Source organism: Brachionichthys hirsutus, chromosome 1, assembly GCF_040956055.1.
Source record: "Brachionichthys hirsutus isolate HB-005 chromosome 1, CSIRO-AGI_Bhir_v1, whole genome shotgun sequence".
NCBI classification, from domain to species: domain Eukaryota; kingdom Metazoa; phylum Chordata; class Actinopteri; order Lophiiformes; family Brachionichthyidae; genus Brachionichthys; species Brachionichthys hirsutus.
In genome coordinates this window covers 11,776,804-11,797,628 of record NC_090897.1, presented here as the reverse complement: position 1 = coordinate 11,797,628, position 20,825 = coordinate 11,776,804, and the positions used below count along the sequence as shown (strand labels likewise).

The 20,825-nt window shown below is 44.6% G+C and overlaps 2 protein-coding genes across 2 annotated transcripts; one reads left to right on the top strand and one right to left on the bottom strand.

The window, feature by feature from the left end:
* Nucleotides 1–4,163: 4,163 nt before the first annotated feature.
* On the top strand, nt 4,164–14,978 carry scg3 (secretogranin III). The gene is made up of 12 exons (XM_068739359.1): nt 4,164–4,325; nt 5,089–5,141; nt 5,304–5,346; nt 5,524–5,745; nt 6,738–6,880; nt 7,084–7,242; nt 7,536–7,776; nt 8,070–8,186; nt 10,983–11,066; nt 11,234–11,344; nt 12,281–12,370; nt 14,175–14,978. The coding sequence occupies exons 1-12, from the start codon at nt 4,223–4,225 to the stop codon at nt 14,291–14,293; spliced, it is 1,485 nt and encodes a 494-aa protein (XP_068595460.1). The 5' UTR covers nt 4,164–4,222; the 3' UTR covers nt 14,294–14,978.
* Nucleotides 14,979–15,086: 108 nt separating this feature from the next.
* On the bottom strand, nt 15,087–18,921 carry lysmd2 (LysM, putative peptidoglycan-binding, domain containing 2). The gene is made up of 3 exons (XM_068742405.1): nt 18,511–18,921; nt 17,438–17,802; nt 15,087–15,595 (listed from the first exon to the last, which is right to left on the bottom strand). The coding sequence occupies exons 1-3, from the start codon at nt 18,760–18,762 to the stop codon at nt 15,544–15,546; spliced, it is 669 nt and encodes a 222-aa protein (XP_068598506.1). The 5' UTR covers nt 18,763–18,921; the 3' UTR covers nt 15,087–15,543.
* Nucleotides 18,922–20,825: the final 1,904 nt, after the last annotated feature.

The following is a 20,825-nucleotide window of genomic DNA, read 5'->3' as shown; positions in this document are numbered from 1 at the left end:
ATGAGCAGGAAGATCAGTGATTGGTTCTCACTGGTTCATTCAGAGAGGCTCGTTTGGCTCTCTCTCGTCCAGAAAAGCATATTACTGGTGGCTTGGGGTGACTCCGACTGAAGTATGTTGGCAGCCAGTGGAGAAGACGGTCAATTTGATGCCTGTCTCCTTGTAGAAACACAGAACAGACCACCCACCTGATGGACTATCATCGCGAATTCAAATAAACCTTTTTCCATTGTTCCACCTACTAAATCCTGACAGCTCGGACACAGAGATAAATAATATCAATCACATAGTTTATCATGTCAATAAGAACCCTCATGACCACACACATCCTTACACTGTACAATTAATTGGTGGTGGTTTCAAAGCAATTGGATTTTAGGAGCTTACATATTCTTCTGTCTTTCCTAAATCAAAACTAGAGCCCTTAAGTACATCAGACACACATTCACAGCCAGATATTAGAAGTAGCGGTAATCAGTCAATCCATTTCCCTGGAAACTGATCCCCGTGGTTACGAGGTTCAGATTCAAAACACCTCTAAAGGTCAGAACATCCCTGTACAGTCAGCTCTGAATCTCACAACCATGCGCTCTCCTGGTTTATAGCTTCATTTGTGGTATCAGTCTTTTCATTTAACTCTCTCCAAAGTTGAGTCCAGTCAAGATGAAAGACGTAGCACCACTGAAAACACATATTGTCTGATGGATCCTAGAGCAGGACTTGGGTCCCTTCAAAACACTCTTAGCAAAAAAATAAATAAAAATATAATGAAGGTAAGTCACATTCAGGAAAATATGATGATAACAGAAATACCATCAGCAAGGAAAATAGAAAACTTCAACCCAGGCTTCAGCTGTGTGGCATTTATGGAGTGGCATTTTACCCAAAGTGAAAACAGCCACTGCATATTGAAGAGGAAAGCACAGACCTCTGGTGGTGAGGTGACTCCTCACACCAATAAATACTTCACTGCCAGACATAAAAAAGAAGGGTAGCTAATTCAACTTGTGTTCACCATTGTCAAGTTTGATTTCAGAGGGACGCTATTGTGAAGCAGCTGATGAACGAGAACTGAGAATTCACTTCAAAGAGGCCGCAGGCAGAAATCTGAGTGATGGAATGGATCAATGTGTCGACACTAAGAGATGCCTGTTCCAAATAACTGCAGTTTTTTTTTATGCTAAATAAATAAAGTGCTGTGTTTAAACAGCCAGTAAATAATTGAAATATCAAAAGCTTATATCTCACAATTCTGTCTTAAATGAATCTTTAAATCAATGCTCATCTATTGAAGTCCTGCCAAACGCTGGGCCTTGAGTCTGAGAGTAAATTCATGTTGTCATGTCTATCTTGTCAATGGGGATGACCTCTGACCTTCCCAAAAGAGAGTCTGTCTATCAATCTTTCTATCTCTGAATGGCATATCTTGTTGCTTATTTGTTATTTCACTATTTGACTGTTTAATAGTACTTGTGTTTCTTAATATAAAATACATAATTATCGTTTACGTTATGTTGCACTGACCTCTGGAAGGAGGACGTGATGATAGTATATGAAGTGTCCAGAAGGTGGCAGTGTGACCTTGTCGGCGGATGTGACCCTTTATGATTTTATGTTCTCAAGAAGCTCATCATTAAAATGTGCCTATGATCATTAACTGTGAAGTAACCGTTCCAAAGTACCCTGTTAAACCTCATTGTGCTTTCGAGTCATTAATTCTATGCTCGATAATTGTGTTCAGTAGATTCCTCCTCAGCAGACTCTCCACGAAGCAGCGCCGGGCTGCCTGTCCTTTGTTACTGACTCCTCCGTACGTCTTGTCCAGCACCATCAGCCTGTCTCTAGTTCAGCTGCACATTCTTATTCGTGTGTGTGTGTGTGCGTGTATGTGATGTCACCAATGCTACCCGAGCTCACGCTGAGACATGTGTGTGTCCAATCTGCCCCACCACATAAGATGTCAAAGTCATGTGTGCATCTTCTGACATCTTGGAGGTGCTATACTCACTTTGTCCAGCAGGAGACGCTACTGGGCTTTGCAACAATTGGATTCGTCCAGACGTCTGGTCTGGCACCAAAAGTAGAAATCTGACAACAGTATATTATCTTCTCATTTTATTTCATTGACCTTCACATTGGTTGTAAATACATTGACATAAAGAGAGTTTGGTATTAGCTGGCTAAGCTGTACTTAGATCTGCGCTAATAGTGAAGGCCTGTTATCTCTAACAAAGGCTGCTTAATTATATCACATTCCTGTTCGGCAGACATCACAGAGAGATTATATTATTAACAGGTCCAGGAGGAGAGAGAGACTGAGTGGACACATTTTCTTTGACACTGAAATTGATCTATCCATACTCTGATTATACAGAGCGTATACTTGCTCTGACTTCTGTGTTTGTTGCTGCGTGGGAGGAATCGTTTTCACAATTAGTGTAATTACAGTAATTACAGGTGGAGTCTAAATATTTGCAATAGTTTTGATGAGACAAATAATCATGCAACTCACCTTTAAATGATCAAAGATAATAGATATTTCAAAATAAACATCTGCTTCTTTCTACATCGTTTGTCTTCATAAAAATAACACATTGTTTTGTACTTTCTGGAGGGACTTACCATATCAGCATCTGAACCCTGGTCGTCCTGCTCCCCCCTGGTTACTTGGTCGTTACTCTCCGTGTCCTCGATCTCATTGTTCTTGGCATTTTTAGTGATGAGCTCCTGGAGAGCTTCGGCCACCTGGTACTCCAGAGTATCTGCCTGACTGTCTGTGATCTACAGGGAGGCCAAGAAGAAGCACCAGACTGAGAACAATTGTGTGAAATAAATGTGCTGCACGAAGTCATAGAAGAGAACAACGTGCTCACACGAGGAACCTCCGTTTAGAGATCCATTTGGGTGCGCTGAGGAAATTCCTACTGGGAAAATGTCATAACACGCCGCATGAAATGACATGAGAGCAAGAGTTCTCAACCTACCAGACCCAGTTTGAGCAGTTTGGAGACGATCCGGTCAAACACCCCTCTGTCGTCCTCCTCGTAGATCTTGTTTGCGATCTTCTGGACGATGTCTTCTGCTGTCAGGGGAATGCCATCCACCTGGCGAAAGCTTTCTGGGTCGTCTAGGAGGAAACGAGACATTTGTTGTCAACGATGTCAATGTCCAAAGTGTACTTTTGTAGGTTATAGGAGTGGAGTGTAAAAAGTGCAGCTCCTACAATAATCATTACTTCGATTTGAATCATTTCTAAAATAATCAATCACAATTTCCACCTTCACTCTATTTTCAACAGTGAGTCATAGACGGATGAGTTTGCTCATTTTTCACAATAAAACATTTTTCAGACTCGGATATTAAATAAAACATAAATTATTTATTTTTTGCTGTGCGACCCGGTACTGAAACACCCTTCGACCGCTGCAGTACAAGTCTGACCCCTCCAGGTTTGAAACAGAACACGGCTTATTCTCTCATTTAATAACGGTTGCTTATTGACCGACAGGTGGAAGATCGATACAACCGTGACGCAGGCTTTGTGTGACGCACGAAACGAGCGGATTTCCTGTTCAAACGCTGCGAAAAGTGCTTAAGCAAACTCATTCCTCTATACACGGTGGCTGGTTTTTATTGGTTTTGACGTAATGCAAGTGGAATAATAAACACGTAAAGCGCTCTTCACGTGTTTCTCAAGATGATCGCAGCCAAGTGGGATTTTTGATTAAAAGGCTCAACCCTCCAGATTAATCTATACTTTAGTTTCAAATATTGTTTTCTATTATTAATAAAGAGAAAATTATATTTGAAATCACGTATATGAGGATGTTGTAGTCTTAGTAGGGACGGACCCCCCCCCCCCCTCCCCACTCTGTGAATGCATGAGGGGGCGGGTCTTGTCGGAGAGAGGGCTCCATTACTTTCCTTGTAAGTGCTGGCTGCTGCTCACACGGGGCTTGACGAGCCGAGCCGTTATAATTAGAAGCGAGCTGACCTGGATTCAGCACTGCGGCTTTGCAACAGTTCCGGAGCAGAGTGGAGATCCGTCCATCCAGCTCATCGTCCGGGTACCAGGACGCAGCCTCCGCGACGCGTTCAGCACCAGAGGACGGCGGAGCTGTCCGCACATTCAGCACCCCCCCCCCCCCCTGAGAGGACGACAGACAGACCGGGAGATCTTTAGATCTTTCCCTCCTGGAGCAAGCAGAGCCACTTTGTCAGGATGGCGTCCAAATCTGTTGGCCTTTGGGTCTTTTTCCATCTTGTTGTCGTCAATGTAGTGAGTCAGGCGTCTGCCTTACCGACACCGACAGCCTCAGCTTACGGTGAGTTGGCCATCACGTCTAAAGGTGGGGGGAGTAGATGCCGTGGAAGTAGAGTTGGTGCGTCGCAAAAACATGTATATCACATGGTGGAAATATTAGAGAAAACTGCTTCTGTCGTTTGGAAGGTTTTTTAAAAAAAAGTGATTTGGTGTCATAAAACTTTGTTCTGCGAATTTAGGAATAGAAAGTATACGAGGTTGAGTTCAACTCCTTTTTGAATGATCTATCAGAATTTCTGGGAAAACATCCTTGGAATAATGGGAATATTGACAGACATTAAATATGACCATTACATGTTTAATTTCTTAACATCACTTCACATTTGCTTCCTGGTAGTTTTACTATATGTTACTGTTTAATGAGTCACAGTGTGAAGCTGTTAACAGACAGCGTCCCGAGACAAAGCAGCACTTTCAGAGTTCACCCGGCAGCGATGAAGCCTCACGTTAGGCTGCTTGAGGTCTATTTCCGCAGCAGTTTAATCTTTTGTATCTAATCCGATTAAGCTGCGCCTGTGGTTGTTGGTTATAGGACTGCAGAAACGGTGGAATCAACCTGAAAGCTGAATATATATACCAAAAGAACAAGAAACGCAATCACCAAATTCATCAAAGTTAAAACTGATACCATTTTGACAAGGCTTACGTGCAACGAGCATTTGTAAAGAACAAATTCTGGGAATTTTTAGTAGTAAAATTAAAATTAAAGTAAAATTGATCAGCAACCATTTTACTAATACTTGCATGTATTTTCTCTGCTGAAGATAAAACTGTGTACAATAGACAGCTGACTGAAGAGAGACCCCTACAGGAGCAGGTGAGCCCCTCCGTTTTCCGTTTTCTCATCCAATATCCGGACAAATCCGGGCTTTATGGTCCACTTGTCAAACGGAAATCAGGTTTTAGCCCCACCAAGTATTATTTATCAGAGCTAATATCCTGAATGGAAATAACCTGCTATGATTTGCCATTTCCCCAGATGGCCGAGGCAGACAGCGTGAAGGCAGCAGTACAGTTAGCCGGTAAGAGAAAACCTGATTGATTATTACTTCTGCCTCATGTGTGGGTTCAGGTTGCAGCACTTACGGTAAAACCCGGTTTCCATCTGCACCGAAAACCTCAATAATCTGAAATGATCTCATCGTTACCGCAAAGGTTTTTCTCCAGGTTGGTCACTTAGTCTCTCTGCTGCCTTTCAGAGAGCAAGCATCCCTCCGCCTTCAAGGACAAAGAGTGGCAACGCGACCCTGACGATTTAACCGAGCTCAAGTCTCTGGCTGACGGTCAGAAATCAGAGCCCACTGAACTGCCGCTGAAGGAGGACCGGTACGTCCCAGATGAGTCCGACTCGACTAAGAGCAGACGTCTGGTTGAAGACTATGACTCCACCAAGAACGGCATGGACTACAGCAAATACCAAGGTGCACGCAACCCGTTTGAGCCTCCTGCTGCTTGCGTCTGATCGACCACCAGGCAGACGTTTTAAGAAAGACGCAGAGAAAGCACACGCATGTGACGGGATAAGGAGAGACAGATAGAGTCAAAGAAGAAACAGGGAGAAAGATTATCCTCTTCCCTTCAGACACTGAGCGCTAGGCGACATAACATCCTCTACGTTTATCTCTGCAGGAGACTTTAAAATACTGCTTTGAATTTCTTCCCATCATCAGGCATCCTTCTCTCAAATCAATCTAACGTGAAATAAAGAAATAGAATCAGCATTGATGACTGGTCTACCTAAAGCAGGATACCCATTAGTCCCCGTTCCTTGTCGTCAGTCTTCGCATGTTCTCTCAGAACGACCATATGCTTTTATGGATTCTCACATATTTCACCGCACATGCATGACATTTGATATTCAATGCCTGAAGCAGAGACCCTGAGGTGCGGCTGACTCAGAGACAAAGTGCTGACTGCGATGGCCATGACGAAGCAGCTTGTCCCGTTACATGACACATCTAAATTTGGCAAGCACTGAGGGGTTCCATTTTTTTTTTCTTTTATAGTGAGTTAGAAATAAGCCTTGTGTTTGAAGGTAAAGCTCGATCATCGATGAGTCAATCTGCCAAAACAAGGAAAAGTATTCTGGCATTGCTTATTTCTATTCTGCGTGAAGGCCTTGGGAAGCAGCAGGGATGGTTATGCAAGAATTTCTTATTCATTAGTTCAGAGATGTAGATAATTTAAACATTCAATAAAGAGACAGACTTTTCAAAACCAAGGTTTAATATTTGGAGAAAAACAACCTGAGAATAGAGTGAAGGTGGAAATTGTGATTGATTATTTCGAAATGATTCAAATCGAAGTGATGATTATTGCAGGAGCTCCACTTTTTACACTCCACTCCTATAACCTACAAAAGTACACTTTGGACATTGACATCGTTGACAACAAATGTCTCGTTTCCTCCCAGACGACCCAGAAAGCTTTCGCCAGGTGGATGGCACCCCCCTGACAGCAGAAGACATCGTCCAGAAGATCGCAAACAAGATCTACGAGGAGGACGACAGAGGGGTGTTTGACCGGATTGTCTCCAAACTGCTCAAACTGGGTCTGGTAGGTCGAGAACTCTTGCTCTCATGTCATTTCACGCGGCGTGTTATGACATTTTCCCAGTAGGAATTTCCTCAACGCACCCAAATGGATCTCTAAACGGAGGTTCCTCGTGTGAGCACGTTGTTCTCTTCTACGACTTCGTGCAGCACATTTATTTCACACAATTGTTCTCAGTCTGGTGCTTCTTCTTGGCCTCCCTGTAGATCACAGACAGTCAGGCAGATACTCTGGAGTACCAGGTGGCCGAAGCTCTCCAGGAGCTCATCACTAAAAATGCCAAGAACAATGAGATCGAGGACACGGAGAGTAACGACCAAGTAACCAGGGGGGAGCAGGACGAGCAGGGTTCAGATGCTGATATGGTAAAGCCTTCAAAATAAAGTGATGGTGGTAAAAACAAAATCTTAAGTAGAATGACTTCCAGTAGAAATTATGTCTGTTTAGCTTTCCTGGCCCAAACAGCAAGTCCAATACAAAGGTCCAAGGAAACGGTTTTTGTTTTTAGATAATTAAGGTATAATTTAATTTCTTTATTTCCAGGTCCATGCCCCATCTTTTCACCAAATGTTATAAAAATCTCTTTCAGCTTTTACATAATGGCAAAAAAAAAAAAAAAGACAGAAAACAACCTCCAACAAAACTTTGTAATTTTCAGAACACATATGAGCAACCCAGACACCACTACATTGACGATGAGGATGATGAGGAAGAAGATGATGGCGAGACTGGGGGTGAGGAGGACAGGGATGCAGAAGAGGATGGGGCCGAGATTGATCTCCCAGGCAACACCTGGGAAAAGGTTGCTGGGGAGGGCAATGAGGTGAGCCCCGAAGACGGGCTCCAGGACCTGCAGTACTTCCCCAATTTCTACAGTCTGCTCAGGAGCCTCAACTCAGGTAAGAACTCAGGGTTGATGTTACATCCCCCATCCCATAATAGAGGCTGTTCAGATCAAGAACGGAAAAAGAGAGTTGTCAGCTGTTGCAGTCGTTTCTTTCTCCTGATACATCCTTCCAGGAAGTGCGCATGAGACAGGCACGTACAGCTAATGAGTTTTAGACCCATCATCATGACCCCCCCCCCCCCCCCTCAGTCAAACACCATGTGGTAACAATGGCACCATGGCAACCAATTACCATGTACAAAACAGTGATGCAGGGCCCTGGCATGCTCTGGTTTGCTGCTGCAGATCGAGACGCTCAGGAGAGGGAGACTCTGATCACCATCATGAAGACGCTGATTGACTTTGTGAAGATGATGGTGAAGTACGGCACAATCACGCCAGAGGAGGGGGTGTCCTACCTGGGTAAGCCGTAATGCAGCATCAACCGTCATCGGGTGGTTGTGATGTGGGACATTCATGGAAGACCTTTCTTCATTTCATTCACATATAGTGATTCATTTGAGATGATATAACGTCACAATCCTCACACTTATCACAAGTTTAAACGAGGACAAAGCTTCAGTTGGACTCGGTTTAAGATTTGTTTTAAGTTATTAATTTCATAAGAAGCCTTGTTTAGTATTTTGTTAATGGTTATCTCTTCATATTTCCTGGGGGGGGGGGGCATGTTGTCTAAAGTAATAGCTTCTTGAAAATGCAACCAAAATGGACTGCTGAGGTTTTCCACAGCAGCATTACAGTGGAACCAAGTTAATGATCTGACCAGCATCTATATATTAATAATATTCTGATATTGATTTCCGTCACGTCAAACAGCAATAACAGGATGCATTAGCGGGCTGGGCGTTGATCTCTGTCTCTGCATGTCATCTGTGCCGTTTCCACGCGTTGTGTGTTTGTTCAGTGGAGCTAATGCCCCCCCCCCATCAGCAGAACTTAAATGTCAGGGACACCAGGTTGGGTTTTAAGGCTGATCATCACATCCATAACCAATGTTTGGTCAGCCATCATTAAGGGACAGCTGCCGCTGCTCTGTGTGAGCTTCAGGAAACCTCGGGCATTACAGCGGCCATAAACAAAAGATCAGATATCCTCTGGTATCAGCTTCGCTTTACAAAAGCCGCCCATCAGACGTGGTTTCATGTTGCAGTGCTGCATATTAATTAAACATGCATTAATCAATACTTTCTTTATTTTCTATATGTTTACAACTCTCTATTTGTCATAAATTATCACAATTATATTTTACAAATTGCTTCTTTTTTTCCCCCCAATTTAACAGTTAAAATATAAATAAATGAAGCTAACAATGAATTAGTGTATTTTTATGCAGCCTTGATGCAGATAAGAGCCGTTCAGAACAGGGTTTCAGTCCGTGCCTCAGTGTAAGAGCTGTGATCAAGTGTTGTACCTAAGGCTGTAAGGGATTAATCAATACTCCCTCAGATGACCCAGCAGCTGGCCGCTGTTGTCTCTCACAGCAGAACAAATGAACTCTGCTGACGTTACACACCAGAACAAAACAGCCATAAACCGTCACAAAAGATGCTTCCCAGGCAAGCTCTGGCTTTATGGAGGATTGGTTGTCAGGAGATAAGAGGACGTTGTTCCACCATCGCCTAGCAACATGTTAATCCCCCCCCCCCCCCCCACACACACACACACACACACCCCACTTCCACCCCCAGCTGGCCGTGGTGCTCTGATGACTCACCCAGGTACACAACTGAATACGCACATGAGTAAATCCATGCTAATTGTTTTAAGGGTGATACAGCCATGAGACTGATGGGAATAGATGCAGAAAGAGAAGGCAGTGTGTGCGTGCGTGTGTGTGTGTGTGTGTGTGTGTGTGTGGGAAGAGTGAAATAATGGGCCTCCACTCAGCTACAGGTGGGAGGAGGCAGCTTGAATAGAAAGAAGAAACAGAAAGGGAGATGCCAAAATTCTAAAGAAATGAAAGGAGGCCTCAGTGGATGAAAGTAAAAGGATGCTGTGTGGCTCCTTGTTGCTCAGTTTCAACGCCAAAGTCGCACCTTCCTGTTTCTCTTTGTCATCCTAATCTACAAATATCAGATATCATGTCAACAAACAAAGAAAATGTTTCATCTTCTGACTTTTCATCATATTCTTTCTTCTTAGATGAAGAAAGTCTAAAATGTAATAATAATAAAACATTTATTTATATAATACCTGTTCTATTTATTCACATAGTAAATTACCATGACATTCAATTTATAACTGGCAGATTGTATAACCTTTAAAATGGTGTATATAACTTACGAAAACATAGTTACATACAGGTGTATGTATTTATTCATGTATTAATTGACAACTATATAACCCCTCTTAAGACATTGAATGACATCCCAGCTGGGTACAAGTCCTTTATAATGCGTCATAAACCATGTAAACCGTAAATATTGTTTTTAACTTGATACTGAAGATGCCGTTCCAGATGAGCTGTCTGGATCTCCAGGACATTTTGTTCCTTCTTTTCACCAAAGCTTTTGTAATACAGTCTCTTTCAAGCTCATGTTGTGTTTGAGTGGCTTCCTAACTTCGGGGTCTTTTTTAATTCCTTGGTGTTGCTTAGAGAGATTAACGCTGTACTCTTGGTGTAAACAGAGCAGTTATTAACACACCCATTTAATTTGATGAGTCCCACAGGAAGGAAAAGAAGGTTAAGAGGTTTTGTTCATGTGTATAACGAACTGACAACAACAACACTATCAATTGTACCTCGTATTATTAGCTTGAAAGTCAATAAAGAGTGCATTTTTCCGGCTGGCAACAGTGGGTTTTAATGTGGGCTTTACCTGACACCACAACCGTACGACTAAAAGCAACATAAAATACAATAAAGCACAGAAATTGCGTAGAAATAAAGACATAAACATGAACAAACGCTCCTCGCTGGCTAACCCATCATTAGAGGCAGAAATTAGGGCTTTGTATGCCTTAAACTTAATTCTTAACTTTGATTGGCCTCATACTTATTTGTTTTTGCTTAGGACGTGCATCATAAATTAGCGCACCTGCGGAACCCATTTCCTGAACAATATTTCCTACCTTGAAACTGTGTACATGTGAACTGTGTACATGTAAATGATATGCACAAGGCAAAAAAAACTAAAATATATAAACCAAAATGATTAAATTTCAAATAAATGTTTGGCTTGTTTCGCCCACCTGCAGAAAACCTCGATGCCATGATCGCCATGCAGACCAAGAACAAACTGGGCAAGTCTCTCGGGCTTCCTGACTTCGCTGGATCAATCGGTAAAACGCTTCACAAGTTTTCCTCCACATATGCTAACATTAATTTACAGGGGGGGGGGGGATCTAGAGCTTCCTCGGGCGTTAATAACTGTGAGAATTTTATTCAATGTCAGCATAAATCTCAATCTCAAATTCAGTTATATCCATATGTATCATTTCTGTGTCAGGAAAGAGCCTTGACGAGGATGACAACACGAAGGCCGAGGCTGCCCAGAGGCAGCAGGAGAATGAAAACCTGAAAGACTCGACCAAAGACGAGCAGCCGCCAACTGAGACCAGTCAGTCCCTTCCCCAATCCCGATGAGCAGAGGAAACGGGAATAGCTTTTTGTCTAGTGATAATGCCAGAATAATCAGATACATTTTTAACATTTTGCACCTCAAACGTGACATGCAATGCGCCTCGCAAAAGGCTTGACTCATTTTATCGGTTCGCTTGTTACTTTTTGTTTTATCCCATGATGGTTTTTATCGTTTCAGTTTGTGCAAATTGTCTCAAATGAATGCAGAATTGTCAAATATAGCAAATCCAGACCGCACCAGTTGAATCCTTCACTCGACCTTGGGATCGGTTTTAGTCAAGATGTTTTCCGACAAGTTGCTTTGACCCAATGGGGCTGACAGGAAATAAGGAATTATAGTGCGGACCAATCGCATTTAAGTCCCTGCTGGTCCTCAAACTAGGCCAGTCCGATGTGACACCAGCGGGAGAGCTTTTCACAGCCGTTATTCTCTGTCCGAGCTGTGCAGCGTAACAACTCATCAGACTAATCCACACGCCCACACATGCAGAAAAAAGAACAACAAAGTGACACACAAAGCAGGATTACAACCAGGAGAGGGGTTTCAGCAGGAAGTAGACAGAGTAGACTGAGCCTGTGTGGTAACAGGCTACACTGAGTTCCATACAATATGCATTTTTAATGCCTTTATTTTCTTTTTTTAAAGATATATTTAATTACAACCCAAATGTATTAATGTTGAAGCTGTTTGGACACTGAAATCTCATTGCTTCTGAAATTTAAAAGTACTTCTTTAGGAAAATTATACGGCGTAAATAGCTGATAGGTCTGAGATGGTGCCGCTTTACTCTTTGATAGAAATGTCCCTATTCTTTGTGCGGATGTAGCTCAGTAGAAATGAATTATTTTCTACTTTACATTACATTTAGGGGCGGATTTGTTTTATTCATCCATTCAATTCCTCTCTCAACAGTTCATCCCGGCAATTCAGAGACTTATCTGGAGGCCATCAGGAAGAACATTGAGTGGCTGAAGAAGCACGGCAAAGAAAAAGGCAAAGACGGTGAGATGTGCACAACAAAACTTTACAATGGGTTGTTTTAAGCCTATTCTTCTGGGCCCAATTTGCTGCTAAAACGTGGAATACACTGGGCAGATGCTGCACTCCAGCTCTAATGAATATGAATCATTCTTGATGAATCTATCGGCTTCTTTGTTCGGCGACAGCGGCCTGGTCATTAAGTCCATCCTTCCTTTTTCTAAACCAGTGTGGCTTGTGCTTTTTACCATGTCTCCCCCATGTCTGTAGATTTTTAAATCTTGCGAGTGCAACTTTCTATTTGCTGCCCGTCCCACACTGTAGCTATCAGCACCTACGGGATAAAGGAGCAGCGTGCGACCCAGAAGCTACAGCCGTCTGCCGGGTTGTGAAGGCTGTCTCACACACTACAAATCACAATAAAGTGATCTCATCTCATCCGGCAGGAGCCGCACGCTGTCAGACGCTCCGCAGCGTTAGATCGATGCCCACGCTTTATTAAGCAGCAGAGAATCTGTACGCTGGGCTTTATTTCATTTATGACCCAAAAAATAAATCGTTCCCACCAATTGGTGGCCGATTGATAGGTGTCGGGCAGCAGCGAAAAACAAAGCCTGACCTAGATTCTTGAGTGTCTCTTAAACACAGAGGACGAGCCTGTAAGACGGTGCCGAGGGGACAAAGCAGCAGGGACGGTTTATTTGCTGTTCGTCTCCGACCTGCCTCAATGTAGGACACTTCATTAGCATTGTAGTGTGTGTGGGAGGGGGGATGGGGATGGGGGGGGGTCTCCGCCTGCCTGTCATTGATCTGGGTAGGGGAGACAGACAGATAATGGTGTCACAACAGACAGGCTGGGCAGGGAGTCAAAGCGTGTCCTCCTGAATCACCCCGTTTTCATGGAGGGATTCAGCAGCCGTTAGAGTATCAGCTCCACATCTTCGACCGCATCAAGCTGCTCCCTTCATGTCTCCCCGTCCTCATTCTGACTCCATCTTGTCTCTTTGTCCGTAGAAACTAAAGCCGAAGGACGAAAGTCTTTCAACCGAAAGGAAACAGTCGGGTCGACGGGTCTTTTATTGAGTTCACGCGAAAGCAGCCATTAGAACAGTCAAAGCAGACTGTGCAGAATGTGTGTGTGTGAGTAGTGTGTGAGGGGTGTGTGTGTGTGTGTGTGTCTTTGTTCCACACTACACAGATTAGCCAAAGGAGCAGATGGATGGCGAGGCATCATCCTGGTTTTGGCTCCTCTCCGCTAAAGATTGAGAGGAGCAGTGTTGTCTCTAATCACACGATTAATCCTCCACACACACCTCTCGTTGCCGCCGGGAACGGCAGCTGGGTCCTGGAGCAAAGACATTCTTGGTGCTGCAGTTGCCATCAGGAAGTTTTGGTGCGACTTCTTCTCTGTCCTTCTGTTCCCCGTGCATTCAGTCAGGTGGAGGCGGGAAGCCGAGCGGTTTACAGTGATGGACGGTCGACTGTAAACTCTAAATATAGCTGCGTCCTGCTGTGGCCTCGGGGCGCTGCTGGAAATGATGAAGGCATGGAGCGAGGTGGAAGCGTAGAGTACCTCATGAGAATCAGGGAGCTCTGACTACGTTATCAAATAGCACATATACGGTAGCAATGATGTTTCTCTGCTAACAGCAGACATGTTATCTCTGACCTTAATAATGAACTACTGCGTCAGATTATGGCTTGTTTGGGTGTGCAGCCTCAGGAAGGCCGCGGTTCCAGAGCAATCCTGCAAGCCGCCGACGCTTCCTTGATGTTCCGCTTCAAACCTCAGATCATATCCGATCATCTTCTGTATGCGTCTGTCCAGATTACGACCTGTCCAAGCTGAAGGACTTCATGGACCAGCAGGTTGACTCCTACATTGAGAAGGGCATCATAGCCAAGGACGAGGGCGACACAATCAAGAGGATCTACGGCAGCCTGTAAGGCCCTTTCCCAATCCTCCAACCGACCGCTGGCCAAAAGCAAAGAATTCCCAAGCCCTGACTACTTGCAGTTATTTTCTACGGCCTGGTAAAATATAGCGTCTTTAAAGAGGCCTGTTTAGGAGGATTTTTACATCCCTCAGACTTTCCATAAATGTACTAAGAAGGGGTTTAATAGCACTACCAACAAAAATAGTACAGATACCTAATGATGACATTTGCATGGCAGAATCAAAGAATAATAATTATTGGAGTATCTGACAAAGAATTGAAATGATTTGGTGACAAACTCAAACATCCAATTGAAAGCTAGTATTTATTCCAACCCGACTGCTGTGGGAAGTGAACGTCGTGAGAATATGAGGTCGTAGTTTTGCCGTCACCGACCATCTGTCACCATTGCATTGTTTTGCATCATGCTTGTATAAATTGTACTCATTCTGTGTAACCTGTCTCAGCCCACTATATTCCTTTCTTCCTGGTTCTTATATGTATTTTTTTGCTTTTCATTCTACCAAAAATATATTTGCTGTGTATCATTGCGGCGCCCTCCGTCCTCTGTAATTCCTCCGGGGGTCCACTAGGTGGCGGAGTCCACATCATCGACTCTCATCAAGTCTGAGTTCCATCCATGTAGAAACAGGAGTATTTTTTAATGTAAATATTTGTGACTTTCTTAAAAGTTTAAAAGCAATTAAAGCATTGCCCTTTTCTTTACTCGTGTACCAAACTTTGCTGATAACACACATCCAACATCCTATCATAATGAAATCACACTGAGATCTGCGCCTGGTTTAAATACATATTTATTCTCATATTTCCAAAATAAAACAAATATAATTTTGAAATAACAATAAAACAGTTGCCCACCCACATAAATGACGCACCCACACGTCCCTTAAGTTCCCAAAGGCAAAAGCACTGCGTTGAAAGGCTTCGGTCAATCTGGTTAACACTGATGAGGAACGTCTGAACAGGCTTCAATGACTATTCCTGGGGGGGGGGGGGGGGCATCAGAAGCAGTTAGCGAGTGGAACCGGTTTATTTGGAATTGCTTCACACTGTGTTTGTGTATGTGGACAATGTGCAGCAGGTTAGCTTTGCTACAGCAGCTTCCGATGCGTGGACGTGTACCGGGTTATTCCTACAAAGCAAGAGAAATCGCAGACATCAGCAGATTTCCGCAGATGAATACATTTTGCTCAACGTGGTTTGGTCAAAAGCATTCATGAGAGACTTTGAACTAATCCGTTAGATCTCCTGGTATGATGTCACGGGAGCCGTGAAGTCCTCCTCGTGGCTCCTGCGGGAAAGAAGAAGACACAACGCCGGCTTAGATGTCTGGTGGAGGCAAGTTGTAACGTGATACACAAAAATAGCAAGTCCTCGTAAGCGTCTGGGTGTTTGAATAATACATGAAGCTAACCCAACAGCCATAGTGTCTCCGCTGTGGCTGAAGGCTCATCTGGCCAGAGACAACTTCATCATGATATCACCAGAGTCATCAGCCGCCGCCGCCGCCACCAGCAGCAGCAGCAGCATCTGGACTACATGGAGGACAATCTTGCTTCTGATAACCACAAATAATAATATAATCACAAAATACGTTCCAAATAGTTTCTAACAGACATAATAATCAGCCCATTTTCGACTTCATTCACTTTCGACTCCTTTTAGAGCAGCGACTGATGAAATGTGAGCGTCGTCTGCAAACTATTCTCAAGTCGGAAAGAACCTTGAGAAGCTTTCCCGTTAATCAGTGGAATGAAGGTTTAGGGACGCAAAGGAAAGTCTTGCATCGCTGACCCTTGCAGGAAGTAAAGGAGAGAAGGTTTTTATCTAACACGTGATGTTCTCCCGTCTGCTTCTGAACTTCCTGCTGCATCACAGGTTCAATCTTGCTCATATTTACTGCCTGAGAAGATTTCTGAACATTAAAAAAGTCATGATGTCATCGCTATTGTGAAATAAATGTGATCTTCCAAAGGGAAACGTATCAGCGGGTGAACTAGCGTCTGCGGCGGCGCTGAAGTCCCGTTGGCTTCATTTCGTTTGAAGGCCTGCGCCGTGTTTGCACCGAGACTCAGAGCAAACAGCCGAGCGAGCGTCTGTTTGCGTTCTCAAACCGCAGCCCAGATCGGCTTCGACTGGTCAGACGGTAAATGTTTGAGGGGAAATGTAAAACTTCTTTTACACATTTGCAAAACGAGTCATGGGTGGAGCGTCACTGGCACATTGTGACAAAGTGAGTTTTGTTCTTTTTAAAATCCCTTGAATTTCTTACTAAACGAACAAACAGTCATCCATTTCCCCCTCACTGCCGAGCAGACCTGAGAGCAGTCGCCGTCTCAACGTGCAGCATCGGGACGACACGTTCAGGCCCGACTCAGCAAACCTCCTCCTACACGCACGATTGTTGACCGTTACAAGCCGACAGTGGATGAACATTGGGTCTGTGGATGGAACCGACAGATTGACACGCCGGGATGGACATCTAAAGGTTCTGGGTTTGATCAAAGCACATGTGAGGGGCGTCCAACCAGCATCCAACCAGCGTCCAACCAGCCATTCATTCTAAGAACAACAGCCACGCAAAGTCACGGTTTGGATTCTCACAACAAACTTCAGAGAAATAAGATCCAGAAGTCGCTAAAACATGGAATGAAATTATTCAGGTAACTCCCGTGGAAAATGACGGATGTGACGGATGTGACGGATGTGACGGATGCACACCGAACATCCAGCCTGGAGCCGCTTCGTGTCGTAAAACGACACGTTAAATCGCAGTTTAGGCTCATTTTCTGCCGTTTGCCAAAAGTGGGAAGTCAGAAAGAGGAACATGAACGCCATCCAGTCAATGAGGAGACGAACGGTTTCCCACTCACGTAACACACAAAACACACAACCGACAAGAAGAAGAAGGCTGAATGCAACCCCTTAGGGAGGGAGATTTATACAAACACCCGTTGTGGCCGGGTCCCCCTGCATGCCTGCGTCGGTTCTGTCATCCAGGTCGAGGTAAAAACCCGAAGAGCAAAGACCAAGAACCAGCTGCTCTTTGCTCTTGGTGATTTTACTGCCGTAGCTGCGTGCTACGATGCTAACGGCGTTCCCCGAGGGTGAGCGGGCACACCCGGCAGCTCACCTGGCTCGCTCTCCTTTCAGCCTCTGCGCTGCCTGCTTTGACTGCTTAATTTGCAAGTCCAGTCTGTGTAAGAAGTCTTTGGCCGACAGCTCCTCCGGCTGGGACTGGGAGGGGTGGGAGGCGGCAGGGCGAGGGGAGGGCGGGGGCGGGGGCGAGGGCGGGGGCGAGGGCCCCTCGGGATCCTGCGTCGCCACACGGGACGCCTCGGCCTGGTGGCACGCCGCATCGCCATCCCCATCAGGAGACTCCAAGGACAGTCCGTTAAAGACGTAGCGTCTCTCCGTCGCCACGGGGATGCTGAGGCGGGCCTTCAGGAAGATGCAGTCGTTGCTGAACAGCTTATTGGCTCTCTTGATTTGCTCCATCTGGGACATCAGGGAGACAAAGTTATTGTTCGGGTGCCATTATTATCTACGACGAACCTTTCAACGCTCCGGCGTTCTCGCCGCATTTAAGCTTAAATCGGCGCATCGCAGAAAACTTTCATCCAAAAATTCAGCAGACGTGTGTAATTCTGTCTTTTAATGGTTAGTCGTCTTAAATGAATGTTTTTCATCCCTGAAATGTGTAAATGTTTGTGTAAATGCCTCCGATAGAGCACAACAAACATCAGTAGGATAAAAATAAAGTAAAAAGAATAACGTTTATTTATAGATCATAGCCACCAAATACAGAAGTCACAATTCTGTGATATAAAATACATTAAGAAGCGGAATTTTAAAAAAAATACGACAGTTCTGGTGAATAAATCTCATTCTAGCAAATGTCAAGCTGTTTTTTTTCATAGATTTTTCAGTATAAAGGAAAGTTGCACTATTTTTCCACCACACTATTGATTAGACACCAATGCAGGGCCTGTCTGTCTTTAATAAAGGGTCTCTGGGGCCGTCGGGGGGGCCGTCGGGGGGGCCTCGGGCTGCAAGGAGAACTTCAAGTCCTCATCTGGACCGGAACAACCGGAAGTGGAATAAATTACCCTATTCTCCACCTCCGTATCATCTAATAAAAAAGACCCAGGGGGGGGGGGGTCCCCTCAGAACCCCCCCCCTCCGCATTGATGGCGTGAACCTTACCGTGACGCCGTACTTCAGAGCGACCCCCTGCAGCGTGTCGCCGTCCGTGACCCGATGCTCGACGTACTTCTCTCCCAGGGGGGCGGTGACGCTCGCCGTGCTTCCATACGAGCGGATCTTCGTCCGCGCCAAGCTCTGAGATAGTTCGCTGTCCGACTCCGAACCGGACCTGGACCGGGGGAAGATGGCTGGGCCGAAGGGTCCTCCTCCTCCTCCATCCCGCACCGACAAGACGGGCGAGAACTCCGCCATCTTCTCACGGAACAAACACAGAGAACACCCCGCCCCGCCCTCCCGGTAACGACCGTTAGCGTGAACGCTCCGTTCGAGTCCCGGCGGTGACGTCGGCGGATATTTGAGGCGGCGTGGACATCCCCATCCCCGGGCGGGTCAACGCGGAGGACCGGTCCTGCTCCGTGGGCCGCTCCGTGGGCCGCGCGCTGAGACGAAAGAAGAACCGGCAGAGACGACTTCCGGTCACACTTTCAAAATAATGGACGGATGATAAATAGAGCTCAGACATCAAGGGAAGCAGAAAGTGAACCGAAGTGGCTCAATAATAACTGGGAGCTGTCGTGCAGGAGAAATCAGACCAATGATCATGCCGTGCAGAGAACGCAATTAATAACATGCTTGAAATGTAATGAATTACAAGTTTATTTATTTATAATGTATATGCCACTGAAATTATATACTGATATGAGGCCATAAGGAACCTCCTTAATGCTCCCCTTGTAAAGAGCATTGAGTTAAAATCTATGTATTTTGTTCTTACAATGTGTGCTTTGCTAAATACAAGCACATTCATGTTTCTGTTACCTTTTTAATGGCTAACGGTTGGTCCTTCGAGCCAAAGATGACTGGTTTTTCAGCTTTCCTGAACTGGGCCCAGACTTTCCCGGTGGGTGGCTGCATGTGGCGAGTCCCTGTGACTTACTGGCGACCCACGGCTTGTCACATCTGGAGCCAGTTGTGTTGAATGCAGACAGTGAGAGAGGAACTAAACCGATCTCATGACCAACCAATGCGTAACAAGAATCGGTTTACCACCATATAGCTATGAGAGATCAGTCTAAAAGGGGATGTAGTCAAAATGCCATGAGGTCAAATGAGGATCTGACTGTTCCTGCACTGTGTGGGTTCATTTCCACAAATGTTCAGGGTTTTTTTTAGAGTGAGAAGAATGAAATTGAGACAAAAGGCAAAAAGACTCTGTGTTATCATTCTCTAAAATTCCATCTGCAGGGTATTAACATGAATTTGACGTAGCGCCGATGGAGATGCCTTTTAAAAGTCCAATATAAAGTCATCAACATTCCATTCCCTCCCTAAATATGACACAGCGTCCCACACGGTACGAGATTCAATGCTCAGAGTATATATTTTGTTGTTGCTGAATGTTTTTTATGCTGGCTGTACTGCTTTGCGCTGAACTAAGTTTTTATGTGTTTGGTAACACCCAGAATTACATTTATTTGAGGACACTTACAGTATCAACTATAAATGTAATGTTTAATGCAGGATGACATGAAATAAAATCCTTATTATTATCTAATCTTTTTGAATATCATGGTGAAACAGGTCAGTGGGTCTTCGTAGAATGGCAAATGAAAGCTCGTGGATCGACAGGGAGACAAACACGTTGAAGCCATTAAAGTCCTGAGCAAATATGTGATCTCAGCTGGAACTGGGACGGCACTCATTATGAATTTATTACTCAACGGAAGGTTTCACTATACCTGCTGCTCCTGTCGTCTGTGGACTCTGAATTGTTCATAATTATTCAGGACCCAGAATGGCACAGGCTTCCTTTGTATTCCTTTCTTATTGTCAAACAACTGTGTTGTCTCTGTCTCTGGTAACTAAATACGTGATTGCATGGTCATTGAAACGCAGTACTGGCAGCATGCTGAGAGCAAATAGCTTTCTTTAAACATACAATATAATTGCTTTGTCTTGTTTTTAAAAGGAAGTCATGTGTGAGGCAGCTTCAGGTGACGCTTTGTGACGCACGGGCTGTATCTTCATGGACACCCGAGGAACAAATACTGGGAAGCAAAAAATGTGATTCCCGATGTCTGAGCGATAAATTCATTCAATCAGGTTCCAGATGACGCCGTGGCAATCTCCCTGTCTGGCATTTTCCAACTGAAATCAAGTCATTAAACGTGGGAGTACAACGAGAGACCAGGAGGGAGCTCGGCTCATTAATTAATCAGCATGACCTCAATGTGAGATGAACTGCAAAGCAGCTCATTATTCATGAAGCATCGTTCCACACCTTTAACAGAACCAGACATGGTTCTGTTAACAGG

Excerpts from the sequence above, each read along its gene's own strand:
- scg3 (XM_068739359.1), top strand. The coding sequence starts at position 4,223 with ATGGCGTCCAAATCTGTTGGCCTTTGGGTCTTTTTCCATCTTGTTGTC. Across the intron at positions 11,345-12,280 it reads GCAGCCGCCAACTGAGACCA|TTCATCCCGGCAATTCAGAG; the intron begins GTCAGTCCCTTC and ends CTCTCTCAACAG. Across the intron at positions 12,371-14,174 it reads CAAAGAAAAAGGCAAAGACG|ATTACGACCTGTCCAAGCTG; the intron begins GTGAGATGTGCA and ends GCGTCTGTCCAG.
- lysmd2 (XM_068742405.1), bottom strand. The coding sequence starts at position 18,762 with ATGGCGGAGTTCTCGCCCGTCTTGTCGGTGCGGGATGGAGGAGGAGGA. Across the intron at positions 17,803-18,510 it reads CTCTGAAGTACGGCGTCACG|ATGGAGCAAATCAAGAGAGC; the intron begins GTAAGGTTCACG and ends CTGATGTCCCAG. Across the intron at positions 15,596-17,437 it reads CTGAAAGGAGAGCGAGCCAG|GAGCCACGAGGAGGACTTCA; the intron begins GTGAGCTGCCGG and ends TCTTTCCCGCAG.